This window comes from Microtus pennsylvanicus, chromosome 6 (assembly GCF_037038515.1).
Source record: "Microtus pennsylvanicus isolate mMicPen1 chromosome 6, mMicPen1.hap1, whole genome shotgun sequence".
Lineage (NCBI taxonomy): Eukaryota > Metazoa > Chordata > Mammalia > Rodentia > Cricetidae > Microtus > Microtus pennsylvanicus.
This window is the reverse complement of record NC_134584.1, coordinates 115,159,864-115,181,154: the sequence shown is the minus strand read 5'-3', so window position 1 is coordinate 115,181,154 and position 21,291 is coordinate 115,159,864. Positions and strand designations below refer to the sequence as shown.

The following is a 21,291-nucleotide window of genomic DNA, read 5'->3' as shown; positions in this document are numbered from 1 at the left end:
CTTTCTCCCCCAAAGTGGAACTAAACACAGTTCACACCACCCCAACAGAGCACTCCTCTAAAGCGAAACCACCCTTATAAACAATCACTGCAGAAACAGTATTAAAGAACGGCGTGTCTAGAAAATACCAACAGAGCAGGCCCTTTAGAATTAAGATGTCTCTAAGTATTTACCAGGGTGTCTACCAATAGGGGTGCCAGAGTTTGCCAGTGAGAAATTAACAATGGTCTAATCTGGTGTCCCAAGCCTGTGAGTAACCCCCAACGCCATTTTATAAACAGGAAAAAAAATGCTATGGGGTGGGGAGGTTTGAGACCGCACTTAGGTACAATGTTCACGAAGATGGCTTAATACATGACTTAAGTGTCAGAAGTCAGGCTTTCCTGAGGGTTACTTTTCAAATAAACGATTTTATACCACTGCAATAGCTTTGCTTATGAGAGATGCATTTCATACCATTGAATTACAAGGAACTTTAATTCTATTGTTATTGCCACAAAACCGGTTAAAACTCCTTCCTTGTGATTTGAAAGAGCCTGGGCCCTGTTACATGGCATTAACGTGCACAGGTCTCTACGCTCAAAAGACATCCTCCAAGGACTGAGTCTATGGACCTCTTCCGAAGCAACGAAGTGGGCCATTAGAGGGAAAAAAAGATTTCAGCACCTACTCGCAGTTTCTGTAGGCCCTTTCCTGCAACATTGGGTTCTCCCACTGTGGTCTTGCTAGCTTTTGCCCCTCTTGCCTGAAAAATCAGCATCTTAGCACTTTTCTCAAAAACAGATTAATTTTCAACTAACCTTTGCCGAAAGGTGGCGCTGTTGAGGTGAAAACCAACTCGATCCAACAATAGTTTTAACTCTGGATTCTTTTGCAGGCTTTTCGGATTTTTTTTTTTTTTAGTACACCCCTATAGACATCCCGCATAGAGTTAAAATAAATACGATTAACACCAAATGCATTTCCTTCTACGAAGAAATCTATAGTCCCAATTTCCAAGCAGGTGAACCTATCTTCAAAATATTGGGCGGCTTCAGACAACCTTTCTTTCCCCTGTCAATCTCCCTCTTTCGACTTGCCTATCGCTTTAAAATCTTAGAAAAGAGTTGTTAGTTTCTTTTCTTTTTTGTTTCTTTCCCTGCCTCCCCCCAAATTTTTGCATAACTTTGGAAGAAATTAGTCTAGAAAACTAAACCGGTTATTGATATTTGTAACGGGAGGGGGGCAACCCTACCCCACCCCCACTCTGGGTTTCCGGACTTGTTCAGAGGAGAAAGCAGTTTAAAATTTAACCCTTGGAGGAGAGTGAGGGAAGGCTCTGAGGTATTGTTCCCCCCACTTGACCACCAAATCCCAAAATACCAAATAATTAAACCAGAAGAGAGGGCAAAGGGCGCCCAGGACCCTGATAAACAGGGTTCAGATTTCATAATGATGAAGATGGCATTGGTGGGGGAGGCGGGTTCTCAAGCACGGTTGAAGTTTCACAAATGGAAAGGATGGTGGATGGATAGCAAAGCGGGCAGAGAAAAGACTTGGGGGGGGGGAAGGGAGGCGAGAAGATAAAAGGAGGATGAATATGATTCTCAGAAGCTAAACCCCCAGCCTGAGTCAGGAGCCTCCGGAGCTGAGCCCCGACTGACCCAGCGTCCGGGAATCAACTTGCTGGCAAAGCCGACCAATCACTCTCTCCAAGAGCCGAAGATGCCAGCGGGCTAGTCATTATATAGAACGTCCCCAAACACTTTAGGCCCCCTCGTTTTTTTCAAGAGAGTCATACAGGCTTTCTTCTCCCCGCGAAATCCAAACCAGTGCAGGCGCACCGTGCATCGTACACCGCGCGCAGCGCGCATTCTGGGTGCCCGCACCCTTGGCGCCCCCATCTGATCACCTCACTAGGAGAGGGACAAAGAGTTGAGCCAAGTTGGGCCCGGGAGCATCAGATTCTGTAAAGGAACGTAACCCCTCCCCCTCTTCGCCCCCCAACAGCCACGGAGGATGCTGAAGGCGAATCAAAAAGCAAAAACTGCAAGACGAATAAAAGCACCTTGTCAGGGTGCGGGACCGGCAAGGGACAGGAGCGTTCAGGCGGATCTCTGCAGCGCCAGAGTTGCCGCTCAGCAGGGCAGGCCTCTCTCGAGCTCCGAAGAAAAGCAAACCGTCCTCCCGGGTCCTCCCGGATTCCAGCCGCCCTTTTAGCAAACTCTGTCCCCTGGTCCACTAAACTTCGCGCGGGGCTGGGGTGGGGGACGTTACTCCCTGGCTGCCCCAGAGCAGCGGCGCCGCAAGGGTTAAGCCAGCCTGTCCCAGCTGACAGTCAGCTGATTGGGCTGTGATTGACAGCTCCGAAAAGTTTCCTTGTTTCTATACTATTATGCTAATCGCGGCCGCTTTCGCCGCCTCCCATTGGAGGAGAGTGCCAGTCAATTTCCCATTTGAGTCTGACGTCACGGGTGCTATAAAACTCAGCAATTGCTTTAAACTCTTCTCGCTGGATCAGAGGCTTTAAAATCTTTTTTCATCTTGGAGCTGTAGCTTGAGCTGCTAGTCCGCTCGGCCTCTCCCCCCCCACACCCTTTTGCTCTCGGCCTCGCCTTGGCCCAGGACTTTGCAATTTTGCTTTTTTTTTTTAAAAAAAAGCCAAAACCAAAAAAAAAAGGGAAAAAAAGGCAAGAAAGAACTAAACTCCCCCCCTCCCTTGCCTCCAGCCGGCCTGCACCTCGGTCTTGCACTTTGCACGGAGGGAGAGGGTGAGAGAGAGAGCGCGCGCGCGCACGCGAGGAATCCGGAGAGAGAAAAGAGAAAATAATAATAGTAATCATAAGAGCCAGGCAGAAGAGGAGAGAAGCGTGAAGTATTAACTCTCCCGGTGCCAAGACTCGCACCTCCGGGACAGCCACCCGCCGCGCCATCCAGTCCGGGAGCAGCCTCTGCGCGCGCCCCGCCTGCAGCCCGGCCGGCTTAGGCGAGCCCTCCTTATGCAAAGCGCGCAGCGGAGCGGCGAGCCGGGGACGCCGCGCACCGGGTCGGGCTCCTCCGGCATCCTCACCGCCGCCGTCATCGCCACCACCACAACCGCCAGCTGCGGAGGACCTTCCCGAGCCTGAAGCGCCCGGGATCCGAGCTCAGGGAGGCGAGCAGGCGAGGAGGGGGCCCGGGGCGAGCGGGAGAGAGAGAGAGAGCAAGAGAAAGAGCACATTGGCGTGAGCAGGGGGGAGGGAGGGCGGGCGCGGGGGGCTGCGGGCAGGGCGGGGGGTGTGTGCACGCTCGAGCTTTCGGGCCACAGCCACCGCCGCGCGAGCTAGAAGCGCCTTAGCCCGGCAAGCTGGCTCACCCGCTGGCCACCCAGCACAGCCCGCTGGCCCCTCTCCTGCAGCCCATCTGGCGGAGCGGCGGCGGCGGCGGCGGAGGCAGGAGGATGGCTTCAGAACTGGCAATGAACAATTCCGACCTGCCCACCAGTCCCCTGGCCATGGAATATGTTAATGACTTCGATCTGATGAAGTTTGAAGTGAAAAAGGAACCGGTGGAGACCGACCGCATCATCAGCCAGTGTGGCCGTCTCATCGCCGGGGGCTCGCTGTCCTCCACCCCCATGAGCACGCCCTGCAGCTCGGTGCCCCCGTCCCCCAGCTTCTCGGCGCCCAGTCCGGGCTCGGGCAGCGAACAGAAGGCGCACCTGGAAGACTACTACTGGATGACCGGCTACCCGCAGCAGCTCAACCCCGAGGCGCTGGGCTTCAGCCCGGAGGACGCGGTCGAGGCGCTCATCAGCAACAGCCACCAGCTCCAGGGTGGCTTCGATGGCTACGCGCGGGGAGCACAGCAGCTGGCCGCGGCGGCGGGGGCCGGCGCCGGCGCCTCCCTGGGCGGCAGCGGCGAGGAGATGGGCCCCGCCGCCGCCGTGGTGTCCGCCGTGATCGCCGCGGCCGCCGCGCAGAGTGGTGCGGCACCCCACTACCATCACCACCACCACCACGCCGCGGGGCACCACCACCACCCGACGGCCGGCGCCCCGGGAGCCGCGGGCGGCGCGTCCGCCTCTGCGGGCGGCGCGGGTGGCGCGGGCGGCGGTGGACCGACCAGCGCCGCCGGCGGCGGCGGCGGCGGCGGGGGCGCGGCGGGGGCGGGGGGCGCCCTGCACCCGCACCACGCCGCGGGCGGCCTGCACTTCGACGACCGCTTCTCGGACGAGCAGTTGGTGACCATGTCGGTGCGCGAGCTGAACCGGCAGCTGCGCGGGGTCAGCAAGGAGGAGGTGATCCGACTGAAGCAGAAGAGGCGGACCCTGAAAAACCGCGGCTATGCCCAGTCCTGCCGCTTCAAGAGGGTGCAGCAGAGACACGTCCTGGAGTCGGAGAAGAACCAGCTGCTGCAGCAGGTCGACCACCTCAAGCAGGAGATCTCCAGGCTGGTGCGCGAAAGGGACGCCTACAAGGAGAAATACGAGAAGTTGGTGAGCAGCGGGTTCCGAGAAAACGGCTCCAGCAGCGACAACCCGTCCTCTCCCGAATTTTTCATGTGAGTGTGACACGCGATCCCAGCTAGCCACCTTGTTAAATGCTCCGTGGGGGTCCGGCTCCTGAGTGGGCTTGCTAGTTGCAGGGCCGTGCTCGCCACCACCTCGCCCCCTCCCCTGGCGAGTTTGCTCCCCTTGGCCTTGCACACACAGACACACACACACACACACACACACACACACACACACACACACACACCAAACTTGTGGTGGTGATGACTGTTTTGAATTGGGGAGGGAAGGGGGTGTCTGGCTCATGAATTGCCAACCTGAATTCCCCATAACTTGCTAGCTTGGTTGTTTTGTTCTTTTTTTTTTTTTAAACACCGCCCCCTTCCCAACACACACCCCGTACTTGCACAAGGGTCAAAGATCTGAGCAGAGTACTTCATGTAGGACATAGCTCACCTTTGAATCCGGCCATCAATCGCCTGTATTTTTTTTTCTTTCTTTCTCCTTTTTCAGTTCATGAGCTGGTGTTCATTCTCTGTGTGTGTGTGTGTTTATTTTGTTTGGATTTTCTTTTGTTTTTTCTTTGTTTTTGTTTATTTTTTGGAGCTTGCCGTGTTTCCAACCTCCGCCCTCATTCCCTCTGCACCAAGTTCTTGAGATTAAAGGAAAAACAGCAGGTTTTTTTTCTTTCTCCTGAGTTCTTCTGTGAGATTGAGTTTGCAAAGGAAAAAAAAAATGTGAAATGCTCTAGACCTTGCAGCGTGCTGAGTTCCACCGGGTTTTTCAGCATTGTTATGCTAAAACAGAATGAACTAAAGCCCCTCCTGAACCTGCCACAATCAAGCCTGCATCAAGCTTCGGGGTGTGACTCCTGAGTTTTGGCCTTACATTGCCAAATCTGGAAGTTTAGTCTGCCATTAAAAAACAAACAAATAAAAAGACACAAAAACAAATTTACTCTCATCTCATGCATTACGATGCTTGCTACTTTGTCTTAGCAACAATGAACTATAACAGTTTCAAAGACATTATGGAAAAGAGACATTATATTAATAAAAAAAACCTGCATGCTGGACATGTATGGTATAATTATTTTTTTTCCTTTTTTTCCCTTTTGGCTTGGAAATGGACTTTTGAAGACTTAGCGCATGGCATCCATACTTTTGTTTTTCAGCCTCATGACTTTTTTGAGTTCAGAACAACAACAGAAAAAGTACAACCCCAAAGCCTTCTTCCCTTGAAAGTTTGCTTCTACTCCCGACTGCTTTGAGTTACTATGAACTTCAGCCTCCCATTGTAAATGCACTGAAGGCATTCCTTGTCAAAGATACCAGAATGGGCTACAAATTTACATGGCAAATATTATAGAACATAAATTAAATATTTTCTTTTTAGTAACAATGACGCCTGCTTTGGGGCACTTTAAGTTGTGCAGTTGCCAAAAGCAGTCTAAATTTTTCTTTGAGAAGAAAGAAAAAGAAATCTGCCCCAATTATTTTTTTGGTTTGTTTTATTTTATTATTATTATTATTATTCTTTTTTTGGCTTTTGGTCATTGTCAAATGTGGAATGCTATGGGTTTCTAGTATATAATTTAATTATAGTTTTTATAATCTGTTAGCCCAGTTAAAATGTATGCTACAGATAAAGGAATGTTATAGATAAATTTGAAAGAGTTAGGTCTGTGTAGCTGTAGATTTTTTTTAAAGGCCGATGCACTAAATTGTTTACTGTTGTGATGTTAAGGGGGGTAGAGTTTGCAAGGGGACTGTTTAAAAAGTAGCTTCTGAAGCATGTGCTCGCAACTTAAATATAAGTTGGGTATGTGTAGTTCTTGCTATACCATGGACTGTATTGAAAACCAAAGTATTAAAGGGGAAATGCCCCTGTTTATATCTGTAGGGGTATTTTACACTCAAAAAAATGTATGTTTTTTTCCAAAATTAAAGTATTTGGGACTGAATTGCACTAAGATATAACCTGCAAGCATATAATACAAAAAAAATCGCAAAACTGTTTAGAACGCTAATAAAATTTATGCAGTTATAAAAATGGCATTACTGCACAGTTTTAAAGCAATGCAGATTTTTTACAGTTGTGTTGTGGTGCAGAACTGGATTTTCTGTAACTTAAAAAAAAAATCCACACTTTTAAAGGCAATAACCAGTAAATGTTATTTTCAGGGACTGACATCCTGTCTTTTAAAAAAAAAGAAAAGAAAAGAAAGAAAGAAAAGTAAATCTTACCACAATAAATATAAAAAAATCTTTTGTCAGTTACTTTTCTTTTACATATTTTGCTGTGCAAAATTGTTTTATAACTTGAGTTACTAACTAACCACGCGTGATGTTCTACATGCTTCTCTTTCATTTTCAATTCTGGTTATATCAAGAGAAAGAGTAATCTACAATAATAAACTGCTTTTTTTTTGATTCTGTTCCGTTTCTTAGTGTACAGATTAACTGGGCCCCATGTCTTGGATGTATTGTATTGGAGCTTGAATGTGAAGTGCAAAAATGCATCCTCTTTGGTTTCTGAACAGGGGAGTTGCAGGCAGTAGCTCTAGGTGAAGTTATAAGCTATTCTGAGAGTGGAGGAGATTGGCACCATTTAGTCATCAATACTATTTAATAGAGATATGAATGATGACATCTCAATTTTTATTCCCCAAAGTTTTTAGTTCCTCTAAATGAGATGAGCCATTAAAAAAGGGAGAAAGAGGGAGAGAGAAAGTGGGCGAAAAAAGAGAGACAGATACACACACATACACATTCTCTCTCTCTCTCTCTCTCTCTCTCTCTCTCTCTCTCTCACACACACACACACACACACACACACACACACAAAGAATGGATCTTACTGGACAGATTTGAGCTTCTGACTCAGGAGTAAATCCATCTAGAGAGATGGGACCAGCAAATCTGACTCACCAGAGGTGCATGAGAACATAGACATTTAATGGTAAAGATAAACAGTTCCTGCCATTTGGCCAAAAGTGATTATTTTTTCTTCTTCCTTTACATGCCCTGATTTTCTTGTTGGCGCGGCCTTGACAAGACTGAATATAAACACTTTGCACAAATCAAAGTTGTTTGATTTCACTTTAACTTTTTTTTTAATTTACAAGAATTTTTTTTTAAATGAAAGTCAGTTGTTTTAAATGAGAAAAATAAAGCCTACCCTTTCCCCACAGAATGTCTAGTTCATGCCAGGTTTAACTGTTATCTAACTACATTTCACTAGGAATATTCGAAGAGCTGTCTCCCCACACAGAAAACTAGGGATTACATGAGTTCCCAAAATATAAATATAAGAAGAAAATAATGCCTTCATGGGGCAAAAGCTATGCTTTGATGTATTACTGTTTGTCCTCAAATCAGACTATAAACGGGATCTAATTGAAAGATAACTTGAAAAAGAAATCTTTTACCTTCGGTTGAATTCCTAAACCCTGACCCACTTAAAACTGACACAAATCCCTGCAACCATGTTACAAATACAGGCCATTTTCTCTTTTGGTAGGCCTCCCTGAAAGTTAATGGAATAGCAGACAAAGCCAACACTGTTTTGAAAATATAACTAAACACAATGACCTTTGTCTCATTTTGTTTTCAATTCTTTTTTCTTTTAAAAATGAGATAATATTGTAACCCATAGTAAAGTCCAGATTTTTAAGGAAACAGGTAGTTAGTTCTTCAGGCTGATGAATTCTGGACAGTTTCTCATAGGCCTTCCTGGCTCTTTTGAACAGAACACAAGACACTATCTACACTTCCTATACTAACCTGTCTTGATGAACTTGAATGCAAGTCCCCCCAAACACTGAGTTTTTCTAGACAGAAATCTTAATTGCAAAACTTCTCAAATATGCTGTAAATTAGCCATCCTCAGCTTTAGAGGATTTTATTTCTCTGCTTACAGCCAGAAAATACACACATACCACCCTCTGGAGAGGAGGAAATCGGTATGGCACTTTCACCAAAAACTCAATGCCAGAAGGGAGATCCTAGGCAGATATATTCTCAGAATAAGAGTGCCATTCGTCATACGATGGCTGCAATTATTTATCAAAAAGTGTGACCTGAGTTGGGGAGAAACTTAATTACATAATAATTCAAATGATTAAGCCTCTTGATAGGCTTCTATAAGGCAGTTCAATATTAGAAGCCAGTTTGGGCCCCAGACATTAGGAAATAAAGCCGCAGCAGAGTGAAAATGAAGCCGAGGCACTGGCTTGAAAAAAAGAGTTAACCTCCACTGGAAAACACTTTCAGGCATGCCAAAACTTTGGAAGGGAATAGTAAACAGAACTAAACAAAAAAAAAAAAAAGAACTCTATCCCGCCTCAATGTGCTTTATTACAGAGAGATTCCTAAGTTGAAAAACAAAGCGGAAGGAAAGAAACAGAAAGGAATCACATAAGAAAGTCTAGCTTTCCCTTTTACACTGCGTTTGGAACTTTGTCTAAATAGTGTTAAAATTCCTTTCATTCCAATAACGGAACAGCCCCACTGGCAAGCTGCAGTCGTCAGTGGGCTATGCCACATTGGGAAGCCCCGCAGCACGTGCCCAGTGTTCTCATGAGATGCACATAAGATGTATGTAAGCCGTACATTAAAATGGAATTTGTGGGTTTGGAGAATGATTTCCACTTCGTGCCCTTTCTAAAGAAAAATTACCGTGTTAGAGAAGAAGACTAATGAATCTATAACCACCACACTAAACAATGAACTCTACCGCTTGTCCAAAGGGCTCATAGACCTACAGGAAAGGGCCCCAGCGCTTATCTGCCTAGCAGGCATTCAACCAAACCGGCGTAATAGTTTCTAACATATAATAATAGTTTCAAAAGCATACTGGAATTAGAATCTCTGGAACGTGTGTGTGTTTGTGTGTGTGTGTGTGTGTGTGTGTGTGTGTGTGTGTGTGTGTGTGTGTGTTATACAGATGTATCTATAAAGAAAACTTTCCCCAAAGCAAACAGCTAGCATTTTGAAACATCTTCAGGCTTGCTCATTTTTAGCAGTATATCTTCATTGTTTTCCTGGCAAAGAATTGTAAAAAAACCCAAAAAGTAAGAAATTGACTTCTCCCCCCCCCCCCAACCCGTGTTGGGGCAGGAGATTTATGTGACTGGGGACCTTAGTTTTTCAAAGGCTGTGGTCATACTAGTATTGACTAGTTCTTGTGATGTCGAGCGTGTCATTTGTCAGACATAGCTGCTGTAAATGAGACCAGTGAGGGGCAAAATGTAGTTAGTTAAATCCACACCCTCTGTGTGCTCCCCCCCTACAGCCCGACACCAACTACTTTATTCTTCAAGACCCTCCACAAAAATCACTTCCTTTTAATTTCCTGCCCTGTGTACATTTCTCCTTTTCAAAAAGAACAAATCATAACCACTTTTCACAACACATCTATCTGACATCTGAATATATTGACATCAAATAGGTCCAACCTGTACCCAACCCATAAATCTACTGCTTAGACATTTACATCTTGGTGCCAGTGAGCACCGAGCCCCTTTCCACACAGACGCTCCAAGGGGAGCTGCTGTCTGTTGCTGAATGTGCCTGATGTTAACATCCTGTTCTGTCCTCCCCTTTTACCTTTTACCCTAGTCTTTCTTATGTGGTTAACATCAATTCGAGATTTTTAGGTTTTTAAATAGAACTTCCTTTGGTCAAACCGCCGATTTTGCTGCTAAGAGCATGAGGAAAGAAAAATGGTGTTCACCTTCATGGGCATGGCACACAGCTTGGCTCTCCAGCCAGCCTCCTGCCAGTTCCTGGGCCAAGTCTCAGAAGTTGCTTAGGATGTATCCCAAAGCTGCAGAGCGCAGACAGAGTATCCAGGGCCTTCGTTGTCTTGCTCTGTTCCGAAGGAGGAAAACTAACCTCCATAATCACATAATTCTCAGCTTGATAAAAATATTCCTACTCTATATTAGACGAGTCAATACCTTAAAATCTCATTGTCACTCTGGAATCTTTGCTTTCCTTTTTTTTTTAATTTCTTCCCCTTGGAGTGAAAGAGAAAGGAAGATGGAAACTCATGAGTGACAGCCTTCAGACATCTGATCACTGTGTCCATAAAAACTCACACTGCCGCTCCGAGGCCTTAGCGCTTACACAAACTGTCAGCCAGAGCAATAGGAAGTGCCTTGCAGCCCACATTGGAGGCCCGACTCGCAGTGCTTCCCGCTGTGATTGACTTATATTTGATTAGAAAAATAATAATTTAACTCCTTTCTAGGATGAAGCACCATCATTTAGTTTTGTTGTTTGGAGGATTTAGGAAAGTTTTCTCTGCTGTGGGAGCCTGTGGTTTCTGCTTCTCCCATTTATTCCTAAAGACACTGAGAGAGTCTGTGCTTTCCTTCAAAACCCCAAAGTTTATTTTTGCTCTTAGCTGATCCTCACCTTCAAAGACATCCCAAGTCCAGGGTTGAGCGGTAACCATAGGGGACGGGGACAGAGTCCAGGGTCCTTTGATTGAAATCAGGATTTGTTTTCAATTTGTCTAGAACAGGAAAAGCCTTAATCTACCTTCTCAAGAGGTAAATTTTATCACTCTGAATACAAATCTGTAAAAGGCTAACATAAAAAAAAAAAACCCAAAAGGTCTTGCCCATCTCTCCAGGCTTTGCTCCGTCCAGGCTCCTAGACAAACCAGGCTCTTGCTGGCATTTTGACTCTAGCCGGAAGTTGGAGATGCGGTGAGGGAGTTTTAGCATGTAGGGCTGCCTCATGGTTGTAGGCAACATAAAGCAACACAGTCTTGAGACAAACGGGGGAGGGGGGGTGCTTGTCACCCTCTAGAGAGGAATGAGCAGAAGAACAAAGCAAAATCAAATCGCAAAGCCCAGGTCCCTGCCGTAGCTATAAGAGGTGAGAAGGGAGAAAGACTGGGAAGGGAAGAATCCCAGGCATAAATAATTCCACAGCTTTCACCTGCTCAGTGCATACATACGGAAGGCGGGACTCGAGGGCAGTGCGCCTCTTCTCTAAAAGTGCACACATACAGACTTGCTTTTTTGTTTTGTTTTGTTTTACATAGGGATCCAAAGGGAAAGCGAAGCTTTGAGGAAACCTTTAGTGCCTCAATTGGAGGGAGCGTTTATGAATATGTTATTAGTTGTCTGAAAGGGGCAACACTTTGCCCCACTCAGACACTGTATCCCGATATTTGTATATACCCTGCATGAGGTTTCATGACATTGTAACCGCTTTTGATCGGTTAAATTTGAAAGCCCTTTGTGTGTGCCCGCGAGTGCATGCTTGCATGTGTGTGTGTGTGTGCACATGTGTATGTGTGTGCATGCCCACATGTGTGTGCATGTGTGAGAGAGAAAGAGGGAAAGGTTTGCACAACAGACAAGGCCAAGAGAGAGAGCACACATCAACAGCACGCAGAAATCAGATGTTTATATGAATTGTGCAGGAGTTGGACGGGTTTAAGAAACTCCCCAAACACATTTTCCAGAGGGAGGCCGTGATAGGAATGTGGAGTTCCTCCCTGAAATCGGAGGGGGCGTCTGCTGAGGGCCTCCTCCCGCACAACTCAACGCTCTGGTTTTTTTCTTCCGTTTTGTTAGATCACAAATGCCCCCCAGTAGACTTTAGATTACAACATCGCATTCCTTCCCTCTGTACAAATCCATCTTGAGTTTTTAGTTGCCATTAAGCAAGGGGCATTAATTCAAGAAGGGGGACTCGGGGGTGCCTCCCTGCTTTGGGACAAAAAACAGAGGGTGGAAAGAAACAGTTCTGGGCTTGCGGTCCTCACCCACCCTGACTCCAAGCCTGGCTGGGCTGATTCTGTCCCTAAATTTCTTGTTTGGAATCCATTCTGATTCCCAATCTTGCCTGCTTCCAAACTGAGCTCCCAGAAGAAGGAATTTCCCCACATTTGGTTTAGAGAAGCTACCACACCTTGCAGGCAGGAGGAAAATGTCACAGCAATAACGGCTGTGACCCAAAAATCAGAACTAAGTTACACATGCCCCTTTTGCAAACAATGTTTTCCCAGGTTCTGGGTGACAGCATTTACTTCTGGAAGCCTCCAGACGTGGATTTCTGACGTTCTGTGGGAACTCTCGCAGGAGAAACAAGAACCTGATGTCCACAAGACAATAGGCCATTTTAATCAATGCTTAAAATCCAGGGGGAAGGAAGAGGGAGGCTGCAACTGCTAGGGAAGGAATTACTGACAAAGGCCAACCTTGGCCTATGACCTCCAATTGCTGAAGGGTCATCTCGGGTCATGCTTAGGGACTCTCCCAGGAAGCATTTGCTTGTGGGGAGTACTGATATGAAGTTGGCAGACCCCTATGTCCCCCACAGATTAAAAGCAGTGAGGACCTTCAGAACCAAAATTTGAGCCCCTTACCACCTGACCCTGTCACCCTAAATTGTCAGCACCCTTGCCTGCCATGTCAGTCGTGCAAGGCCATGAAAGAGCCCCCGGGAATGGCACATCTTCCAGCCAACAAGCAGTTAATGCCACTTCAAGTCACCCCCAGGTGCAGGGTATGCTCAAAGAAGAAAAGAGTCCTATTATGCACCTGAAGGTGCATGTTCACCCACTGTATAAAGCTATCTATAGCTTGGAGTGAAGAGAAAGGCAGCCAGGGAAAAGGCTGAGTGTGGTCCCTTTCCCAGTATCCAGACACTCCTCACCACACACCACAAAGAACACACATCTACCTCTGCCCATTGATACACACACTTGCCTTGTGGGGACCAGCCACATAGCTGGTCCCAGTTCCTAACCAGAACTGAGAGGTCAGAGTACTGGACCGAGTACAGTACAGGGACTTCCCTGACTGGTGAACAGCAGATGGGAACCTGCTGGAACTAAGAGACTGTCGGACAGGGGGAGCCAGGAGGGCTGCCTGTGGCCAGTGACTTCCTTAGGCCTCCAGAAAGTCCCTCAGTGCTCTGCCTGAGGCTACAGGCCTAGTGGAAGCTGGTGCATGTTTGGGGACCAGGAGCCAGTGTCACCTCTGAGAGGCCCGAAAGACAGCCTGGTGCTAGGAGCAACCGTGGTAGCCACAACCAGCTTGTCTCATACAAGGGTCTTAGGACTAGGCCCAGCCACAGCACCCCTGCAGGGAAAGAACTCTGGTGTGCTTTGGGATGTGGCTGAAGTTGCCCCAGAGAATGAGTCTGGGAGGAACAGATCTGGGCTGTCAGAACTACCAGAAGAGCTGTGCTTCTGGACCTGGATGGGAAAAGAAGGATGCTGCCAGGACCTCCCTCCGCCTTTCCCCCTGCTACCCCGCTCTACCTCCCAGCACTCTGGAACTTTCTGTAAACAAGATGAGCATCTCCAGAGCTCTAGAGCTTGTGTGTATGTTACTTTATTAATCGCCCAGATTTGGTTTTTCCTTTCTTTGATTTACTTAGACAGAAGAAGAGAAGTGAGGACAGGGGACTCCAGGTAGTCTGTTTTAAAAATTTTAAATTCTCTCTTTATGCTTTGGTCTTTCCATAGTCTATAGCTGGGTGCCCCCTTGCAGAGCAAAGGCAGCTGAGTGAGGTTTTTTTTTTGGGGGGGGGGGCTTCTCCAGCAGTTATTTTCCTTTTCTAGATTTAGCACAGTTCCAGACGAACTGCCGGCACCTAGGAATTGTCTCCTTTAAAAGGAAACATTTTGGGAATGGTCTCAGCCAGGCAGCCCCTGTCTCGAGGGCACTGCCCTTTGGGAGGGGTAAAGGTAGGCAGCCCCCTGTGTCTAAATGAACAAATATTCTATATTTTAACTCTCTGTCTCTCGGTGCGGGACTTAGCTGTAAAGGTGAATACTTTGAAACCGAAACAATGATTATGCATCAGATATAAACACCTTAATACTGCTAGATCATTTTAAAACCCCTTTTTGACAGGAGGGAAAAAGAAAAAAAAACTCCACTGGTAACTATACCATGCCAAATCTGTTTTAAAACCCATCTTTGTGTCGTTCTGGTTTTAGACAAGTTCAGAATATTCCAGCCTCCGCCATTTATTTTTCTATTTGACTCCTTTGAGGAAACACAGTGGAGTACAAAAGCCGCTCAAAGACAAATCTGCAGTTTCCACGTTGTGGAATTAAGACGGTCACAGGGTAGAGTCCTGCCCATTTGGCCTTGCGTGAGCAGAAGAACTAGGCTTGCTTCTGCTTGTCACAGAACACACTCCCCCTGTCTGACTAGGGCCGTGGGGAGGCACAGCCGACAACCTGTGACATATTTTCCGGGCCTCCTTGCTCCTTTCTGAGGCACTCACTATGGTGTGAAGGTGCTGAGCCCTTTGAAATATTAACTTGAACATTGGTGTTGCCACTAAAGCAGCAACGACCTCTTCCGTGGTTAGGGTGAGAGGATCTCTGCTGTCAGCCATCTGGCCTCAATTTCACGGCCATGGTCCAGCTGAAAACTCCCCTCTCTCACTTGTATTGGAGATTCCCTGACCCTCACCCCTCGCCAGTGACTGGTCCAGGTAAAAGTAGGTAGAACAACGGCAATAAAATGCCGTGACTTTTAGACTCAGTTCAGGTGCGCAAACCCCAGGCTCCCTCCTCCCACGGGCTTTGGAAAGTAAGTGCCTAGATCATCGGATAGGTTCCCCAGGTAGCCAGCGCGTAGAGGTCATCTTGAGGAAAATGACACTGACGATCTAAAGAGGACAGTTACTTTATGAGATTTCAGGCAAGATGCCAAATATTGCATTTAATGAAGCCGACCCGTTTCCTCCCAAAATAACAGATACTATCAATGACAGGGCCAGGAAGGACAGGGTGAAGGGGGGCATTTTTGCAAAGCCCACATCCAATTATTGCTTTGTAATATTTTTCTAAAATTGTAAAATGCCCTGCTAGTATCTGAGCTCATGTAAGTCCTCCTGGTCAAATCTTAACATGTTTGCTGTATCCCCCAAATGGTTGACGCTGCTATTCCGTCCACCCTCGTCTATGCTACAATATCCTCCCGTTCACTTGCCTCTCTGGAAGAATCTATTGTTCCTCGAGACTTTTTTGTTAAAAAGAGAAATTTGTCCTAAATGGAAAATTTTAATTTTTTAAAATTATTTTCTTTTGTTTTGTCATTAACTATCTAAACTTCCAGTAAGGAACAGTTTATCTTCATGGCACCCTTCCAGGTTTTGAAACAATTTCAGCGTATTTTCTTGTTGTCTTTTTCACTCCTTTTTTCTTGTAAACATGCATGTTTCAGAGAAGACGAGTGGATGGAGACGAGACAAGTGGATCTTACAGTTTTTAAAATGAAAACACGTGATTAATTCCCGGCGGTCTGGGCAGGTACCGGGCCAGGATTTGTTTTCCCAAGCAGTCCTACACTATGTTAGATAAAGAACATTCAGGAAATAAGAATCACGGAGCAGAGTGACAATTTAAATGAAGAGTACGCAGCCTCTGGGATCCAGCATGGAAATGGTGTCTATTTGTTCCTATCCATTGTAAAGCCGTCCAGATAGAAGTGTGGGAGATTGGAGGGAAATAATGAAGCATCCTTGCTCACTACTTACTACTTACTCGATTGCAGTTACTGTACACAGATTCCCCCAAACCACGTGGAATATTTTAAATTAGATTTTAAATGTATTTTGACAGCCTGGACTGGTACAGTGTGACTATCCGGGGGAGGAAATGACAAGTCTGTTTTGTTATTAAGCTGCTGTCTAGAAAATATTAGGTTCTGTACGCCAAATGAATGCTATTTTGCCACCCACGTTAGTATAGCTAATAAGAATGAGTGGGTTTTTTTTTTATTTTCTTTTTGGAAAGGTAAGCATTTTGAATCATTATGCTTTATATTTCAGTGTAAAATAAAAAGTCCTTTTTTTAAAAAAAAAGCAACCTCATTTTCATTTGATCCTTCTGAGTACTCCTAGTTACTAATTTAAACAGAAAAAAATAATAATAAACAAAGGGATGGCATCTACATGCTACTGAGTGTTAAGAGAACACTTGTCGTGATTGCCTGGAGTGCTAGTAATACAGACCACGGAGATGGGGGAGAGGGCAGAGTCTGGACAAGCAGGCACAGTAAGTGCCCGAAGAACTGGACCTAGGGTTCCTCCGAGGCGTTGGCAATGGAAGAAGGCAAAGAAAAGCCCACCAGAAATCATTCATATTCCCCTTCTAGGAACCCAGAACCGCTTGGTTTCCTGTGAACTGAGAACAGTTTCAAAGCCGATACAGGATGGTGTCCTACTTTGAGTGGCCATAACCACGAGGGGGAGGCTTCCTTCACTCAGACCCCATTTCTGGCTCGAGTGGCTGAAACCACCACGCAAGATCAACTAGACCAAACTGGGGTTCTTTTAGCCATCTCTGCCTTGCCATAGATAGTTAAGCTACCTTGCACGTACTGTCCTTCAAAGACTCTTCCTGGATATTAATCACCCTTTGTTTATTTTAATATATTTACCGAATCAGGTACCCAAGGGACTCTTCTACATCTGTGATGTGAGCAAAGCAGTTGCCTGGAGTCAAACAGGTACGCGTGGATATTCCATGTGCATGTGCTTGTTTGAATGGATTTGCCATGCGAGGGAGGGGACGTAAGCGACCCGAAGCCACAGCAAGCAGCGATGCTGCGCTCCTCAGACACGAGGAGTCCCCGTTTCCAGTCATTCTGGCATTAGTGTCTCACATGCAGCATAAATTGTGACTGCAAGAATGACGCAGGCTAATCTGGGTGCGAACCAGCATGCTGGTCTGTATTGATTTCTTTACATTCTTCTCTGCCTCATACAGAAGAACTAATCCAATCTGAACAGATCTCAGCTCCTCACGTGGGTACCACAAACCTCTCTACCCACCCTGGAGCAGGTAGTCCTTCTCCCTGAATGTCAGATCACTGGATGAATTTGAACAAAACTGACACCCGGTGTCTCGATCTGTTCTGCCTGGATTTGTGAACATTCCACATTTACAATGGCTTAGAATATCTGTTCTCACGTTTGGAGACGTTAGCACGATTTCAGGGCAGAGTATTTTCCTTCTGAACCCACATGTCGGTGGAGCGGCCTTCCACAGCCATCGGAGGCAGACTGGGAGGGAAGGGGACACGTGGAAGGCCACGTTCTGCTTTTCATCTGCTCGAGAAAATAAAGCGGAGCTGTTTAAATGTGTTTTCAACTCTAAGTCTCCCAGCATGAACTTAACTATGAACCCTCTCCGTTTGGAGAGTCAGGGCAACGCTCTCACAACAACCCTTGCGTAGTGTCATGATTTTATGTGGCCCCATTTGCTGCTCCTTAGCTAGCGAAACAAAGTAGGGTTTCTATTATTATTATTAAAAAGTTTGCTTGCTGAGAAATTTGCATGAAATCCTTATGTTCTTCCCCCTCCTGGTAGCTAGCGAAACTGAAAGGGGTAAAGGCCACACTGTCAAATTGTACTTTCTCGAAAAGAAGGATCTTGAGGGACACAGTGAACGAGACTATTGGGGGTGGGGGTGGGGCAGGAACAACGGAGCTCGCTTTCACTATTTAAAAGTAGTGTCCGATTATTTACAGACATTTGCTGTCGTGAGGAAAGTCTCATCTTTAATAACCGTGCCGTGAATACACAGTACGGTTTCTCTGCTAACCTTACAAAAAAAAAATTACCAGTTTTCTTTAAGGAATTTCTGTATCTAGATTTGAACTTGGTGTATTCCTGCGGCGTGACTCATACATCCGTACATGCATGCGGTTGTAGTGCTTATTCCTTTTTCGTGTGGATATTTTTAATTCTAATTTGAAAGTCACCTGCTAAATACAAGCATCCAGGCCTTCTGGTAGGTTTGGTGATACTGACACCACTCCTTTTGAGCAAAAAAAAAAAAGTTAATGAACATTAAAAGCAGGTTTCACAGTGGTCCTAACCCCACTAGTAATATTTCATATGAGGTTACCGGTGGGAGAGAAATCAAATTTCAGCTGTGAAGATGATTGACAGGCAGGAGCAAAGGAGAGAAAGGCATTTGGTCAGGAGGGGAATCTTGACGGAGGACAATGCCTTCAAGTTCCTTATGGCCTTAGGTATTCTACACCGATAGAGGGAAGGCACAAGGTCTGGAGCTCTGGGGAGAGGTGCTCAGCTTATGTTTGGAAAGTCTCTTTGGCTAAAGGATTTCACTCAGGGAAGTGCAGAGATGGTGAGTCAATAGGCTTTCGGCCTCTTGCTAATTTCATAAGGCACAGCTTGGTAGCTCCTGTCTGGTCCTTTCACGTTAAGGTAGGTTTTGAAAATAGAACCACAAGTCTGGAGGGAGCTAGCTAGCTGTATCTAGCTGTTTTTATTTATCGTCAGAAATACAGTCTGGATTATATGATGGTTCATGTCCCTATCACAAAATGCTCATCCAAAGGCTAGAGAGATGGCTCAATTTGCAAGAGCTTCCACTGCTTTTGAAGAAGACCCCCTATTCAGATCCTAGCACTCATATCGGGTGCTTCCCAGCCACCTGTAACTTCAGCTCCAAGATGTCTGACACTCCCTCTGGCCTCTAAGGGGCACCCAACAGATACAGACAGACAGATAGACAGACAGACTGACACACAACTTTAAAATATTCACCAGTGGTATTACAAGAAGATTAAATCCTCTGCTTTGGCAGACTCCCTTAACCTTGACTAACATTTGCTATTATATGTCACAGACCCAAATCTGCTAACCAGTCCGAATGCATACAGACCTTCCTTCTCAAGGAAGCTCTCCTAACACGCAAGCCTAAATGCCTGAGCGTGGCTGGTCTGCCTTCTATCCGGTCTTGCTTCCCTATTGACTTGTCCCTCGGTCTCGCTGGCTAAGGTGTGACAGTTGCCATGGACATGAGTGATGCAATGACCGGACTCTATGGCCCAGGGTGGCTTTAGAGCCAGCCTTTGAAGCTGTCTCCTGGATTGGAGTGTACTAAGTCGTGATCTGACTCCCTGGGATTTGAAGCTAGTTAGAGAGCAATCCTAACCTTGTTCCTGGTTCTTACAGTACCGACCCGGGACTTGGAAGGTGGCATCGGGTCATAACCAGCTCATGTGTTTGTTCTGACCATTTCAGATGTTCCTGGTATTGGTTTAGACTCATGTGGATGCAGTCAAGTCATATGGAGCCGCCCAGGGCATGACAGATGAGACACACACACACATAAGGGGAGGCTGGTGATGACTGTCTCATCACCTACAGATGAAATGGGCAGAAACACACCTTGTTCTCATATTTTATGCCCCACCTTACCCCCAGTCTTTACAGCATGGGCAGGATTTTCTCTAGCCTTCCCTGTTCCCATGAGAAATAGTCAAATGTAAGGAAGGCCACCCCCTATTTTAGGAACAGGGTAACATGCAGGGTAACAAGACGGAGACAAAGTCTTCAAAGTCTTGTCCCTGCTCACCTGTCTCTCGGTATTTACCTATACGCCTCGGCAAATAAAATGCAAACCTAAGTTCACTATTCCCAACGAGCATGGGTGCCTTAGCACACTATGGACGCCGGCTTCGTAACGACGTAAAGACACCACACCCAGTGTCCCCCCACAGCAGCTATGAGAATATGTGGTCAGAAAGGATAATTCTGTATTTCCACAGAAAGGAACACCCCCAAGACTGTGAGTTCTGATGGGCACCTCTGGAAAGATCTGGTCTTGACCAAGTCCTCTGATCATGCTGATTGGAGCATTTAGACAATACGTCTCTAGAGTAAATCCTCTAAAGAAGATGATATCCTATCTCACTTGAGCGTTGGTGGTGGGACCATGATGGTAAATCCCCCAGGAGTGATTTTTAAGCTTATTCACTTTTTATATTCTTTGGCACTGAGACAATTAGGAAAAAGATTTTGTTTGAAGTGTTTCACGATCCCTGCTCACCCTAATTGTTTTCTGTTGTGGCTGTCAGTTTATTTAGATAAAGCTCCTCCTCAACCAGCACACCTATTTAATCAATGCCTAGCCTAACCACACCATCTAAATGTCTTGGTCTTTCCCCTAACCTTGAGATACTATTTAAGTTCACGCCTAAAGAAAGAAACATGTTGCATTTAGTAGAGGGACATGAGAGGAGGAAACTTTGCAAACCCTGTTGCCCTCATGACTTCAAACAAAAAAATGGTTCTTTCAATAAAGAAGTTTCATCGCAAAGGCCCATGGTCAGTCACCTGTCAAATCTCAGACTTAGAGCTGGGCTTCCACAGGGACATTTAAATTCCCTCCCCTCTTACTGACTCAGTCAGTCATTTCCTCACCCTGCAAAGGACTATCAGGATTTGTGTCGGCCTTTCTGGTTCTGTTCCTGACACCTAGTGAAATTATCAGCAATAAATGAGCTAAACGCTGGGGTTAGGGAGTTTTGTTTGCTTGCTTTCTGTTTCCACTAAAAATATTTGGAAAACAGCAGGACAAGGTGTGCCTCTCTCTCTGGGCATCTACTGGGAAGAAAGTAAAGCCATTAATTAGCACCATGCCCTTTTAGATGGAACTAATATCATCCAGAAAGAGAGAGGAGTGTGGTTTCAGGGTTCCGTGGGAAAATCAAACCGGTGGTGGGATTTACAGATATTGTCAGCTGAGTGTTACCGGGGCAGCAGGTATGTGTAAGCCCAGGTAGATGTTCATACCTCATTAACGGCGCAAGGATGCATCCTGTAGTGGTCGCATCAGGGATCAAAAAAGACAAACGAGAAAGATAAAGGAAGGGAGATCTTGCCGGTAGGATTTTGTTTTCCTCCTTTTGCTCCGCAAGCATCACCTATCGCAGTTATTCACTTGCAGCTGCTGAAGGTTTCTGCTTGTCTTTCCTGTCTACTGAAAGGCACAGTAAGTTCCTTTGCTG

The 21,291-nt window shown here is 46.1% G+C and overlaps 1 protein-coding gene across 3 annotated transcripts in view; it reads left to right on the top strand.

Annotated features, from left to right (window-relative positions):
* The first annotated feature begins 2,477 nt into the window (after positions 1-2,477).
* Positions 2,478-21,291, top strand: part of Maf (MAF bZIP transcription factor) — a 333,632-nt gene continuing 314,818 nt past the window's right edge. For 2 of the 3 annotated variants that reach the window (XM_075977405.1, XM_075977403.1), the window contains exon 1: positions 2,478-4,521. In XM_075977405.1, the coding sequence (XP_075833520.1) occupies positions 3,419-4,521 (1,103 nt within the window). In that variant the 5' untranslated portion in view covers positions 2,478-3,418. Of the gene's footprint in view, positions 4,522-16,912; positions 16,974-21,291 lie in introns of those variants that run through there. The other variant, XM_075977404.1, reaches the window with a different exon arrangement.